This window comes from Xenopus laevis, chromosome 3L (genome assembly GCF_017654675.1).
Source record: "Xenopus laevis strain J_2021 chromosome 3L, Xenopus_laevis_v10.1, whole genome shotgun sequence".
Taxonomy (NCBI): domain Eukaryota; kingdom Metazoa; phylum Chordata; class Amphibia; order Anura; family Pipidae; genus Xenopus; species Xenopus laevis.
This window is the reverse complement of record NC_054375.1, coordinates 89,636,200-89,650,562: the sequence shown is the minus strand read 5'-3', so window position 1 is coordinate 89,650,562 and position 14,363 is coordinate 89,636,200. Positions and strand designations below refer to the sequence as shown.

General features: G+C 39.5%; 1 protein-coding gene across 1 annotated transcript in view; it reads left to right on the top strand.

Moving 5' to 3' along the window:
- The window catches only part of itih2.L (inter-alpha-trypsin inhibitor heavy chain 2 L homeolog), a 47,031-nt gene extending 33,682 nt beyond the window's left edge, over window positions 1-13,349 (top strand). Inside the window, exons 18-21 of the mRNA XM_018252746.2 lie at window positions 170-368; window positions 940-1,112; window positions 11,384-11,495; window positions 12,869-13,349. Of these exons, the coding sequence (XP_018108235.1) occupies window positions 170-368; window positions 940-1,112; window positions 11,384-11,495; window positions 12,869-13,016 (632 nt within the window). The 3' untranslated portion in view covers window positions 13,017-13,349. The remainder of the gene's footprint in view (window positions 1-169; window positions 369-939; window positions 1,113-11,383; window positions 11,496-12,868) is intronic.
- Window positions 13,350-14,363: the final 1,014 nt, after the last annotated feature.

Sequence of the window (14,363 nt, the reverse complement as noted above, 5' to 3'; positions counted from 1 at the left end):
ATAAAAAAAGTGTCAGGGACTCAAGGAAAGGTGTTTAAAAATCAAGTATAAAAGAAAATTAGGGTAGTAAATAACTGTCCAAAGAGATATTAAACGTTATTCCTTCATCCTAATGTTACAGTTATGATATAGATGTACATAATCAGTATTTTGTCTCTGTACCATGTAGGCATAGCAGTGAATGGGAAAATTATTGCTGCCAAAAAGGCCAAATCTGGCAAACTGAACACTTACTTCGGGACAATTGGAATGTATTTCAAGGAACAAAACATGAAGATTGAAATTAGTCCTGAGAAAATAATAGTTAAAGATGCATTCTACAGCAGAATGATGTCATGGTCAGAATCAATCAGTATGGACCAAAATGGGTAGGTTTCCAAAAAAATTCATATTGTCTATGTAATGCTAACACAAGTCTTATTTCAATAGATAATTGTTTTTGACATGATGTGACTTTTACAACATCCTGTGTCATTTACTAATCAGTAATAGGGCTCTTTGTGTTATTTAGTGGTTTCCCTAGTGTGACTAACTTCAGCATAATCCAATGAGGCTGAATGCCAAACAGCAGCATTATGTTATTTTGAGCTGAAAAAAATGTTGATGAAGAGCAAGAAATATTCAATAACTTAAAAAAACATATGAAAATAATGAAACTTCTATGTGAAACGGACATACATAACTTCCATTGCAGTCTGGGTATATCTTAATAGCTACAACAGTTCACATTTATGTAGCCAAAAAAGAAGGTTTGAGTATATACCTGTATTATAAAAAGTTTATGTGCATTTGTATTCTGTCACCATGATATGGGCACTTCAGCAAAAAGGGAACAGTCAGAAATCTTCTTATTTATGAGAGAAATCAGAGAGAGATTTTTTTTTGAATTTAGGAAATGCTGCTATTGCTAATGGATTTTACTCATTATAAATGTTTAAGATTCCTTGTATCGGTGAAGAAGAACAGCAATGTCACAATTACAGTTAATGAAAACATGAAGCTCTTAGTGGTTCTTCATCGGGCCTGGAAGAAGCATCCAGTTAATGTTGATTTTCTTGGACTTTACATTCCAAATGAAACCAAGTTCTCGGCTGCCACTCATGGGTTAATTGGTACGTGTTGCTTGCAAAGGTCTTCTCTTCAAAATGCATTTCCCATAAAGTAGCAGACTAAGTTTCTAGTTTTATCTAGAATGATCAGTGTGTATGACAAATGCTCTGTGTTATTGTCAGACATTAAATATATATTTATACAGTAAATAAAGTACCCCCTCTTGTAAAATATAAGGATATTATAAATTACGGAGGCGTACCATGACCATATAAAAACACAAGGCTGAAGGAACTCTGAGGGGACTTTTAATAGCCTCATATTCTGCAACAGGGGGTACTATATGTCCAGTGAGTATCCACACTCCAAGGCAACCGTTATTTTGGCATGTATAGCCGGGGTGCACGGTTAAAATATCACACTCACGCAACCAGCACTCCCATTTAAAACTTCTCCTTGAGAAAGGTCCTAACAAGGACCGAAACATTGCACATTAGTACAACACAATAAATAATTGAAGTTTTATATGGGAGTGCTGGTTCCGTGAATATGTGGTTTTATATATATATATATATATATATATATATATATATATATATATATATATAAATATAAATATATATAGTATTTGGATGGGTGGCACACCGCTTCTCAACTTCACCCAGTTGCACGGTTAAAGTATCACATATGCACTCTCAAATGAACCAGCAACATAGGGATATTTTTCAAAAGTAGAAAGTGTATTTAGTGAAGCATGTTCCAGCCAACGTAACGTTTCGGTCCCTACCGGGACCTTTCTCAAGGCAACCATACCCTAAACAACATGTGATATATATAGCCAATGAACCATAGGCAATTAGAGAATGACATCACATTCATGGCATTAATGTGATTGGTGCAAGGTATAAAGTGACAATGTGCAATACTCTTATATAAAAATTCATAAATAAATAAAGTGACATTGTCTCAAAAAAGTGACAGTTACTAAAAGACACCAATCAAGTAAAAAATGCTCATCATGATAAGAATACTTTGTGCAGTGTGATAAGTTACTTATTAAAAACAAGTTACAAAAATCCATGTAAAAAAATCCAAGTTAGCCACAACTGTATTCTTTAGTGCTGACCCAATCCGAGGGACCCACTGATACCTCTTCTATCACCTGTCTATTACATCTATTTAAATTTTCAATCATAACAAACATTACTAGGTGGCATGTTTTAATGGTAATCATACCATGCATAACCCACATCATTATTAATCAAGATGCATAACAAATGACAAGCCTAAAAGTAAGAAGCATGGGGGGTACCCTCAAGCAACTGTACTATCCCAAACACTTGTATGTTTTATGTCCCAATTCATGCACGATTACTTCGGTAAAAAACAATTCAAATGTAGGGCATAATTCAAGCCACGGGCGGATACACATTCCAGTTCAAATGTCCAGAACGCCTCCCTCTGTAATAATAATCTATCCACATCACCACCCCTTGGTAAATCCGGTACACAATCTATGGGCATACATTTGAATGATGAAGCCGGATGTTTGGCTTGTAACCAGTGCTGTGCCACTGGCTGCTTTGAAATGTCCTGCTTAGTTTCCTTCCTTGGATTAGGATCCAGCGCAGCCCTAATGGTTGCACGGTGCATACTAATACGTTCCCTTAATTGTCTATTAGTTTTTCCACAGTACAGGAGTCCGCATGGGCACTTAATTATATACACAACGTTCCGTGAAGTGCAAGTAAGTCTATGCCTGATGTGGTATGTTTTGCCACTGTGTGGATGATTGAACTTTTCCCCTGTAATTAGAGTGTTACACATGACACAACTTCCACATTTAAACGAACCCAGTCTTTGGGCCAGTTGCCGATTACTGCTGTATTTGCTTACCGGATCCGTGGGGGACAGTAACTCCTTTAAGTTCTTGTTCCTCCTGTATCCAAATTGGACTCTTTTCCTATTGATTGCGGTAAGCTCCACGTCAGTTTTGATAATCGGCCAGTGCTGTAACACAGAATCCCTGATCAATGGGGTACGAGTATCGTATGTGGTCGTATAAATCATTGTATCCTCATTTCGCTCATATCTCTTAGTGGTATTAGCATCACCCTTAATGATAGTATCTCGATCAAGAGACATAGCCCACTGTTTCACCTCATCAACCAGTTTCCCTGGGTATCCCCTCTCAAGGAATTTCCGTGCCATTTCATTTATGGCCCTAACCCTCTCATGTTCGTCACTGGTTATACGTACCACGCGCATCATCTGGGATTTCGGGAGTGAGTGTAATAAATGCTTGGGGTGACTACTGGTATAGTGCAACAAACTATTTCTATCAGTAGCCTTATGGTAAATCTTGGTCTGGAGCTTGTTTGATGACTTATCCTTGTATACGGATACATCCAAAAATTGTATACTGTCTGTATTACTATGCATTGTGAACCGTATGCTTGTGGGTAATTGATTCAAGCTTTCAACAAATCCAACCAAGTCATCCTCCAATCCAAACCATAAGAAAAATAAATCGTCAATGTAGCGCCTATAGTAGCCCCCAAACTGTCGAAAAAGGGGGTGACTCAGTATAAACTTCGTTTCGTACATATGCATATACGAGTTTGCGTATGAGGGCGCCACATTGGACCCCATCGCGGTCCCCGAGAGCTGTAAATAAAATTGCCTCTCGAACTTAAAGTAATTTTTGTGCAATATAAAATCCAATAGGGAAATAACAAACTCAATCGGTGGACCCTTGTACAAGATATTCCCACTCATTAACTCCCTGGCTGCCTCAATTCCCGCTGTGTGCGGTATACACGTGTACAGGCTATGTACATCCATAGTGACGAACAGAAAATTTGGGTTATCAAGGTTTACACTATCCACAACCCGTAAGAAATCAGCTGTGTCCTGTAAGAAAAGCCAGTCTCACGTATCAAAGGTTGTAGTAACATGTCCACATATCTTGCCACTTTTTCAGTTAGAGAACCCACTGCCGAAATTATCGGTCTCCCAGGTGGCCGTAGAAGATTTTTGTGGATTTTTGGCAATGTATATATAACAGGTCTTACCGGAAATTCAACGTATAATCCATCTCTCAGGTCACAGGTAATCCATCCACTCAGACATGCTTCATCCAGTATTTTCTTAAATTGCAGCTGAAACGTATTAGTAGGATCAAATATTAACTTTTGGTAACACATAGAGTCCGACAATTGCCCAAGCAGTTCAGATCTATAGTACTGGTAATCAAGGACCACTACTGCTCCACCCTTATCGGCCGGTTTTATTATAATGTCTGATCTTTCTTGTAGTGCCTTTAGTACTATGCGCTCCTCCTTAGTGAAGTTGCCCCTATGCTGTATTGCATCCGGAGCCTGTAAAACTGTATCAGTTATCATGCGTGAATATGTGCGTAGCGAGGTATTATGGGTACCAGGGTCAAAGTCACTATGGGATTTAAACATCGTGCCCGCATCTCCCCCATATCTCACTGTGGATGTATTATGTTTAAAGTACTCCTTCAATCGCAAAGAGCGTGCAAATTTATAATTGTCCACTACATATCTGAATTTATGAGGTTTCACTGTTGGCACAAACGACAAACCCCGTGATAGAACGCTTACCTCTCCTTGTGTTAGTTGATACCCAGAGAGGTTGATCACTGCTTGCTCTAGTTGGCCTTCGCTCCCCGGCGCGGGGGTCTCCCACGCACCCTGCCTCTTGTGGTGCTTTCTACCACCACGTCTGGGTCTGGCCTGTCTGTCCTTTCCGCGGTTTGTTCGTTGCCTAAAAAACACTTTTCCTGCGAGCATGCGGCAGCGTTCGCGTCCTCCTCTGACTCACCGCTGCTGGATGCGTACCCCAGCGGTCTGCGTGCCCTGCGTGACGTCATCGCTCTGCGCCTCGGTCCACCCGGTCTCCCTCCATGGCGCCAGCGGTAAACGTAATTATCTTTGTAATCCTGCTGCACACGTAGAAACTTGGAGCGTTTAAAGGCAAGTATTTCATTTTTGTACTGCGATGTCTGTTCCTGTAGTTTTCTCATCCAGTCCGTCTCCTTGTCACTCTTGAGCGTATCCACATTATGGCTCTCAAACTGCATTATCTCTCCCCTGATAGACTTTAGCTCTCTTCCTGTTTCATCAATCACTAGAAGCATTAATTCATAGGAGCATCTATTCAATGCAGCACACCATCTATTGCAGAAATCCACACTGTTCCTTCCTATAGTCGGTACATTATTGACTCGAAAGCCCCGTGGAATCCTCCTTTCTCTATAGAATTCAGAGAGAGAGACACCGTGTAGGTTTAATTCAGTTTCTTTTTTACGTAAGCGCAGTAATTCATGATAGACCTCCTTAACTCCCAACTCTCCAAACGTATCCTGGAAGGTTTCTGTGAACAAGATTTTATCCACTTCATCTGTGGTGTATGGTTTATACATATTGAAGCATGTTCCAGCCAACGTAACGTATCGGTTGCCTTGAGAAAGGTCCCGGTAGGGACCGAAACGTTACGTTGGCTGGAACATGCTTCACTAAATACACTTTCTACTTTTGAAAAATATCCCTGTGTTGCTGGTTCATTTGAGAGTGCATATGTGACACTTTAACCGTGCAACTGGGTGAAGTTGAGAAGCGGTGTGCCACCCATCCAAATACTATAATAATACGACTTGGTGAGCACCTGCCTTTTTTTGATTTTTTCAATTTTTGATTCAATTGATGCCAGTTTACCTTTATTAGAGGAAAATGACTCAAGACAGCAATATGTATAAACCATACACCACAGATGAAGTGGATAAAATCTTGTTCACAGAAACCTTCCAGGATACGTTTGGAGAGTTGGGAGTTAAGGAGGTCTATCATGAATTACTGCGCTTACGTAAAAAAGAAACTGAATTAAACCTACACGGTGTCTCTCTCTCTGAATTCTATAGAGAAAGGAGGATTCCACGGGGCTTTCGAGTCAATAATGTACCGACTATAGGAAGGAACAGTGTGGATTTCTGCAATAGATGGTGTGCTGCATTGAATAGATGCTCCTATGAATTAATGCTTCTAGTGATTGATGAAACAGGAAGAGAGCTAAAGTCTATCAGGGGAGAGATAATGCAGTTTGAGAGCCATAATGTGGATACGCTCAAGAGTGACAAGGAGACGGACTGGATGAGAAAACTACAGGAACAGACATCGCAGTACAAAAATGAAATACTTGCCTTTAAACGCTCCAAGTTTCTACGTGTGCAGCAGGATTACAAAGATAATTACGTTTACCGCTGGCGCCATGGAGGGAGACCGGGTGGACCGAGGCGCAGAGCGATGACGTCACGCAGGGCACGCAGACCGCTGGGGTACTCATCCAGCAGCGGTGAGTCAGAGGAGGACGCGAACGCTGCCGCATGCTCGCAGGAAAAGTGTTTTTTAGGCAACGAACAAACCGCGGAAATGACAGACAGGCCAGACCCAGACGTGGTGGTAGAAAGCACCACAAGAGGCAGGGTGCGTGGGAGACCCCCGCGCCGGGGAGCGAAGGCCAACTAGAGCAAGCAGTGATCAACCTCTCTGGGTATCAACTAACACAAGGAGAGGTAAGCGTTCTATCACGGGGTTTGTCGTTTGTGCCAACAGTGAAACCTCATAAATTCAGATATGTAGTGGACAATTATAAATTTGCACGCTCTTTGCGATTGAAGGAGTACTTTAAACATAATACATCCACAGTGAGATATGGGGGAGATGCGGGCACGATGTTTAAATCCCATAGTGACTTTGACCCTGGTACCCATAATACCTCGCTACGCACATATTCACGCATGATAACTGATACAGTTTTACAGGCTCCGGATGCAATACAGCATAGGGGCAACTTCACTAAGGAGGAGCGCATAGTACTAAAGGCACTACAAGAAAGATCAGACATTATAATAAAACCGGCCGATAAGGGTGGAGCAGTAGTGGTCCTTGATTACCAGTACTATAGATCTGAACTGCTTGGGCAATTGTCGGACTCTATGTGTTACCAAAAGTTAATATTTGATCCTACTAATACGTTTCAGCTGCAACTTAAGAAAATACTGGATGAAGCATGTCTGAGTGGATGGATTACCTGTGACCTGAGAGATGGATTATACGTTGAATTTCCGGTAAGACCTGTTATATATACATTGCCAAAAATCCACAAAAATCTTCTACGGCCACCTGGGAGACCGATAATTTCGGCAGTGGGTTCTCTAACTGAAAAAGTGGCAAGATATGTGGACATGTTACTACAACCTTTGATACGTGAGACTGGCTTTTCTTACAGGACACAGCTGATTTCTTACGGGTTGTGGATAGTGTAAACCTTGATAACCCAAATTTTCTGTTCGTCACTATGGATGTACATAGCCTGTACACGTGTATACCGCACACAGCGGGAATTGAGGCAGCCAGGGAGTTAATGAGTGGGAATATCTTGTACAAGGGTCCACCGATTGAGTTTGTTATTTCCCTATTGGATTTTATATTGCACAAAAATTACTTTAAGTTCGAGAGGCAATTTTATTTACAGCTCTCGGGGACCGCGATGGGGTCCAATGTGGCGCCCTCATACGCAAACTCGTATATGCATATGTACGAAACGAAGTTTATACTGAGTCACCCCCTTTTTCGACAGTTTGGGGACTACTATAGGCGCTACATTGACGATTTATTTTTCTTATGGTTTGGATCGGAGGATGACTTGGTTGGATTTGTTGAAAGCTTGAATCAATTACCCACAAGCATACGGTTCACAATGCATAGTAATACAGACAGTATACAATTTTTGGATGTATCCGTATACAAGGATAAGTCATCAAACAAGCTCCAGACCAAGATTTACCATAAGGCTACTGATAGAAATAGTTTGTTGCACTATACCAGTAGTCACCCCAAGCATTTATTACACTCACTCCCGAAATCCCAGATGATGCGCGTGGTACGTATAACCAGTGACGAACATGAGAGGGTTAGGGCCATAAATGAAATGGCACGGAAATTCCTTGAGAGGGGATACCCAGGGAAACTGGTTGATGAGGTGAAACAGTGGGCTATGTCTCTTGATCGAGATACTATCATTAAGGGTGATGCTAATACCACTAAGAGATATGAGCGAAATGAGGATACAATGATTTATACGACCACATACGATACTCGTACCCCATTGATCAGGGATTCTGTGTTACAGCACTGGCCGATTATCAAAACTGACGTGGAGCTTACCGCAATCAATAGGAAAAGAGTCCAATTTGGATACAGGAGGAACAAGAACTTAAAGGAGTTACTGTCCCCACGGATCCGGTAAGCAAATACAGCAGTAATCGGCAACTGGCCCAAAGACTGGGTTCGTTTAAATGTGGAAGTTGTGTCATGTGTAACACTCTAATTACAGGGGAAAAGTTCAATCATCCACACAGTGGCAAAACATACCACATCAGGCATAGACTTACTTGCACTTCACGGAACGTTGTGTATATAATTAAGTGCCCATGCGGACTCCTGTACTGTGGAAAAACTAATAGACAATTAAGGGAACGTATTAGTATGCACCGTGCAACCATTAGGGCTGCGCTGGATCCTAATCCAAGGAAGGAAACTAAGCAGGACATTTCAAAGCAGCCAGTGGCACAGCACTGGTTACAAGCCAAACATCCGGCTTCATCATTCAAATGTATGCCCATAGATTGTGTACCGGATTTACCAAGGGGTGGTGATGTGGATAGATTATTATTACAGAGGGAGGCGTTCTGGACATTTGAACTGGAATGTGTATCCCCCCGTGGCTTGAATAATGCCCTACATTTGAATTGTTTTTTACCGAAGTAATCGTGCATGAATTGGGACATAAAACATACAAGTGTTTGGGATAGTACAGTTGCTTGAGGGTACCCCCCATGCTTCTTACTTTTAGGCTTGTCATTTGTTATGCATCTTGATTAATAATGATGTGGGTTATGCATGGTATGATAGTCATTAAAACATGCCACCTAGTAATGTTTGTTATGATTGAAAATTTAAATAGATGTAATAGACAGGTGATAGAAGAGGTATCAGTGGGTCCCTCGGATTGGGTCAGCACTAAAGAATACAGTTGTGGCTAACTTGGATTTTTTTACATGGATTTTTGTAACTTGTTTTTAATAAGTAACTTATCACACTGAACAAAGTATTCTTATCATGATGAGCATTTTTTACTTGATTGGTGTCTTTTAGTAACTGTCACTTTTTTGAGACAATGTCACTTTATTTATTTATGAATTTTTATATAAGAGTATTGCACATTGTCACTTTATACCTTGCACCAATCACATTAATGCTATGAATGTGATGTCATTCTCTAATTGCCTATGGTTCATTGGCTATATATATCACATGTTGTTTAGGGTATTGTTGCCTTGAGAAAGGTCCCGGTAGGGACCGAAACGTTACGTTGGCTGGAACATGCTTCACTAAATACACTTTCTACTTTTCAAAAATATCCCTGTGTTGCTGGTTCATTTGAGAGTGTATAAATATATATATATATATATATAATCCACCAGAACCATGAATATCCAGTAAATCGTATCCTTATAAACAGTGCTTAGTGATGTCATTGGTTAAATTCTGAGCTTAGTGATGCAATGTCACTTAAAGGTGGCCATACACGGATAGATCCGCTCGTTTGGCGATGTCGCCAAACGAGCGGATCTCCCTCCGATATGCCCACCTTGAGGTGGGCAATCTCGGGCTGATCCGATCGTGGGCCCTAGGGCCCAACGATCGGATCCTAGCGTTCGCCAAACGGGCGGTCGGATCGCGGGGCCGCATCAACGAACAGATGCGGCCGCGATCCGACGGGATTTTTAACCCCATCCGATCGAGATCTGGCCGACTTTCGGCCAGATCTCGATCGGGGAAGCCCGTCGGGGGCCCCCATACACGGGCCAATAAGCTGCCGACTTGGTCTGTCGGCAGCTTTTATCGGCCCGTGTATGGCCACCTTAACTCACTGATACTTGAGTATTATAATAAATAATGTACCCTTGTTCTAAAAAATGAGGCTATTAGAAGTGATGTCAGAGTTCTATGACCTGGGACAGGCCCTTTATATGGTTATGGAACGCCTCAGTGGCTTATAATATCCTTATATTTTACAATAAGTGGCCCATTATTTACTATATATATCCTGTTCAATGGCAACTCTAAAAACAAATGTTTATGGAAAAAAAGCTGATTCAGAACTGTAATGACAAAGTCCAGAAACAGTCTATCAGTTAATTTAACATGGAAGATTATAATAAATTATATAATATAATTTACTAATTCCACATCCACAAGTGCTAGAGTTAAATTTAGGACCCATCTGGTGCTACTCTCCTTCCATTCCTTATGAATACAATGTTTAGAGCAAATGCAGTACACCAATACCTTTGGGTGCAAACCATAGTGCAGGGTGCCAAGTGCAAGAAAATAGCACTTATATAGCAGGGATATGTTGTTATGACTGCTTGGCAAGTTTCATGGAACATGTCCACTGCATGTATTTTACACTCTGTTTTCAAACTTGCTAAGGGTCTTTATAATACACTGTAGAATAGTTCCTTAGGAACTGTAATGAACAGGCACATTGGCGAAAGAACAATTAATGCTAAAGCATACCATACTGATAATTCTGGACAAAGAGGCCCATAATAACACATTATCATTTAACACATTATATTCATATGATAGGTGTACTTGCAGGTATTATTTGACCTGTTCCTTGTGGCTCTTGGTCACAGCATTGAGATACCAAACATCATTGAACAATGGCAGAACTAGGTTGAGGCAGAAGTTCTTTATCTGTTAGTTCTTCAGAGCTGATTCCACTGCTTTGAAAACTTAAATTCAGTTATTTGCTATAAGGTTTTACAGTCTGGCAGCAGTGATTTGATATGTTCCAGGAGAAAAGGAACTTATTGAATCAGTAAAAATATTTTTTTCTATCTATGTTGGAACAGATGATTAGTAAGTAAGAGATTTTTAGATCAGTGATATATCTTATCCTATGAGGGAACACACTTAATATTGTACCTTCCCAATTGTTCATGGTTATGTCTATGCTACTCAAGAAGCAGCATGTTATGTCATTAAGAAGTTTGCTCTGTATTGAAGTAATTCAGTTGTCTTTGAAAAGTGAGACATGCAAAAATATGGTTTAGCTTTGGTTGAATGCTACGGATTTGGCTTAAAAAAAAAAAAAAGCATCTTAGAATATCTATTAAAAATACAAGTGTGTTCCATGTCAGTCTGCTCATATGAGTCTACCCTACTACTTCTTTCAGGCCAGTTTAGAATTGAACCTGAAGTCAGTGTTTATGATGTGAGAGCAGGAACTGACCCAGAGAAGCCTATTGCCACAATGGAAAAAAATGGAGACAAACTTACAGTAACAAGGTAAGTATCTTTACAAGATACATAGTTTCAAGCTTCGGTGTGTCATATCATTATTTGGACTATTCTGCAATTAATATGAAGTTATGGAGGCTTTATATTAACGTTCAGCCCTCTTTATGTCTTTTATTCAGCAGCCGATATAGGCAGATCATGAAATGGGGATAAAACATGGTCTTCATTAGCCACAAATGGCCCTAGGTTGGGTGTATATAAAACAATGATGAATGCATTATGCTTACAAGAAAAAGGTCTCAAGGCTCTTGGTGCATTTGGATATGATATTTGTATCCCAGATAACATATTAAATATATTTTATTTATAAATTTCTACTTGTACACAAAGGGGATTATTTATTAAACTTAAATCTCGTCTTTTTATTAAACCAAGCTCAACCAAACTCCCATCCACGATTTTAACTTATTTATTAATAAAATAACTCAATTTGGTGTGGGAAAAGACTCGATAAAATCTAGCAAAAACATCCTAGAATATTTGCTTTTCTATTAAAAAAAATACAAGCAATTACAAGTACTTAGTAAGTACAGGTATGGGACCTGCTATCCAGAATGCTCAGGACCTAGGGTTTTCCGGATAACAGATCTTTCCTTAATTTGGATCTTCATCCCTTAAATCTACTAGAAAATCAAGTAAACAATAAATACACCCAATAAGCTGGTTCTGCTTCCAGTAAGGATTAATTATAACTCAGTTTGGATCAAGTACAAGGTACGGTTTTATTAGCACAGAAAAAAAGGAAATTGTTTTTAAAAATTTTGATTATTTGAATACAAATCTATGGGAGACAACCATTCTGTAATTCAGAGCTTTCTGGATAACGGGTTTCCGGGTACAGATCCCATACCTGTACTAATTCTTTGGATTTGATGCCTGAATCGCTAAATTTTTTCTGGTTATTGCCCAAAACCCCTAACTTTTTAAGGATTATCAGACAAAACCCAGCACAGATCACATCTTCTTTGCCATTTGCAGATTCTGAGTTTAAGCAGCTTCGGGGTATAATAAATCTCAAAAAATTCTATTTTTTTCCCATGAAAAATTCGAGTGTTTCCCTCAAAAAACCTTGAGGTTTAGTTTTAGTAAAACTCCTACAGTGTTGTACAGAAAAATAGTGATTTATCAGCCCTACAATTACAATCGTGCATTTATGGATTAAATATGTATAATGTAAACTGGTCGTCACTTATTTTTTTTAGTATTACTCGCTAAAATGGGACAGCCTTTTTTCCTCCCTAAAATCACATACTGAGCAGTTCAAAACTTTGGGACAACATGGAAGTGATTAGCAGTTTTAGAAAATCTGCTGTGTCCTATTTGAAGCAAAACTGCCTCTAACTATGAATTTATTTTTGCAGAGGGACACAGAAGGAGTATCTCACACACCCTGGGATGCCAACTAGTGTTACCTGCTGGTTTGTGCACAACAATGGAAAAGGCTTCATTGATGGACATTACAAGGATTACATTGTACCACAGATCTACAGCTTCTTCAAACGTCATTGAAAAATGTGACATAACTTGTTTTACTAAGGAAAAAAAATTGTTGCATTTTTGTTCCATTTTGCCAAATATTTTCTCTTTTACTATGATGAGAAATAGTAGTACTATATATGTGTGACACAAATATGCCTCAAGAGAATTTTCATGTTTCAGACCAAAATGACATAAAGATCTGCACTCCCCATATGGTAAAGCTGTGACACAGATACACAAATCACCCATAGCAAAGCATTCAAACAAAAGTGGTTTAATCAGTCCATAACATTGTATACTCAATGCAATTATTGGCTCTTTCCAATCACTATTAATAAATGGATAATAAGGTTATATTTAAAACAGTCTCTTGTATTCTTATATGTATAAGTATAAACCTTGAGTCAAACCTAATTTGTCTAAAATCAGTCATTTTTGGCAGATTTTTTTTATGTGGGTTTCATAGCAAAAGAAATTAAAAAAAAAAAAATAGCCCTGAAATATATTCCGAACATCAGCTTAAGTTCTTCAGCATTGTTCTACTTCCAGTTGCTCTACCTCTTACACAAAAAAGGGAAAGCGATTCAATCACAGTCAAAGAGGAACTTAAACAGTGAGCACTCAAGTCCCCCTAAGGTTAGAGATATATATTAATATATGTATTAATCATATTTCAAAGACAATCTAGGATGGCAAGTGTGTCTTCATTCCAAATCTTGCTCTAATTGACCTGGAAGCTAGGTTTCCATGAGAATCTAGGAGAGCAAATAGGCAGTCTTCTCTAATTGGCCTTAAGACTATACTCCTAGTCAAGTCTCGGAGATCCTCTAGCTGGGCCAGTCCATAGTTACGGAACCACTGCTCTATGCCGAGATAGAAATGCAGCTGTAAGCCTATAAGATGGCTGGTATAAAGTTAAAGACAATCATAAAATCTGAAAAAGTTTTTACTGAATACTGTTTGGAACCAGCTAATGTTTTTTTATTATTGCTTTAAAGGATTGTTCACCTATGAGTCAACTTTTAGTATTAGTATGATGTAGAGAGAGATATTCTGAGGCAATTTGCAATTGTTTTTTTGTTTTTTCAGTAGCTCTCCAGTTTGCACTCTGATTGCTAGGTTCCAAATTATCCTAGAGACCATGTATAGATTTGAATAAGAGACTGGATGTAACGCAGGGTATCCCAAACTCAGAACAGACTCCGAGGGCCTGGTCGCGGCTTACTCTTCCATCTATAACAGCCGCCTTTGGCTACGGGACTAGCCCTCTGCTTCTTCGGATGCTGCCAGGTCTTAATGTGAAAGGCCAAGGAGAGAGTTCTGAGCGGGCAAGGGAAAAAAGCTTAGAGTTATAGAACGTAGAAGCGTAGTCAAGAG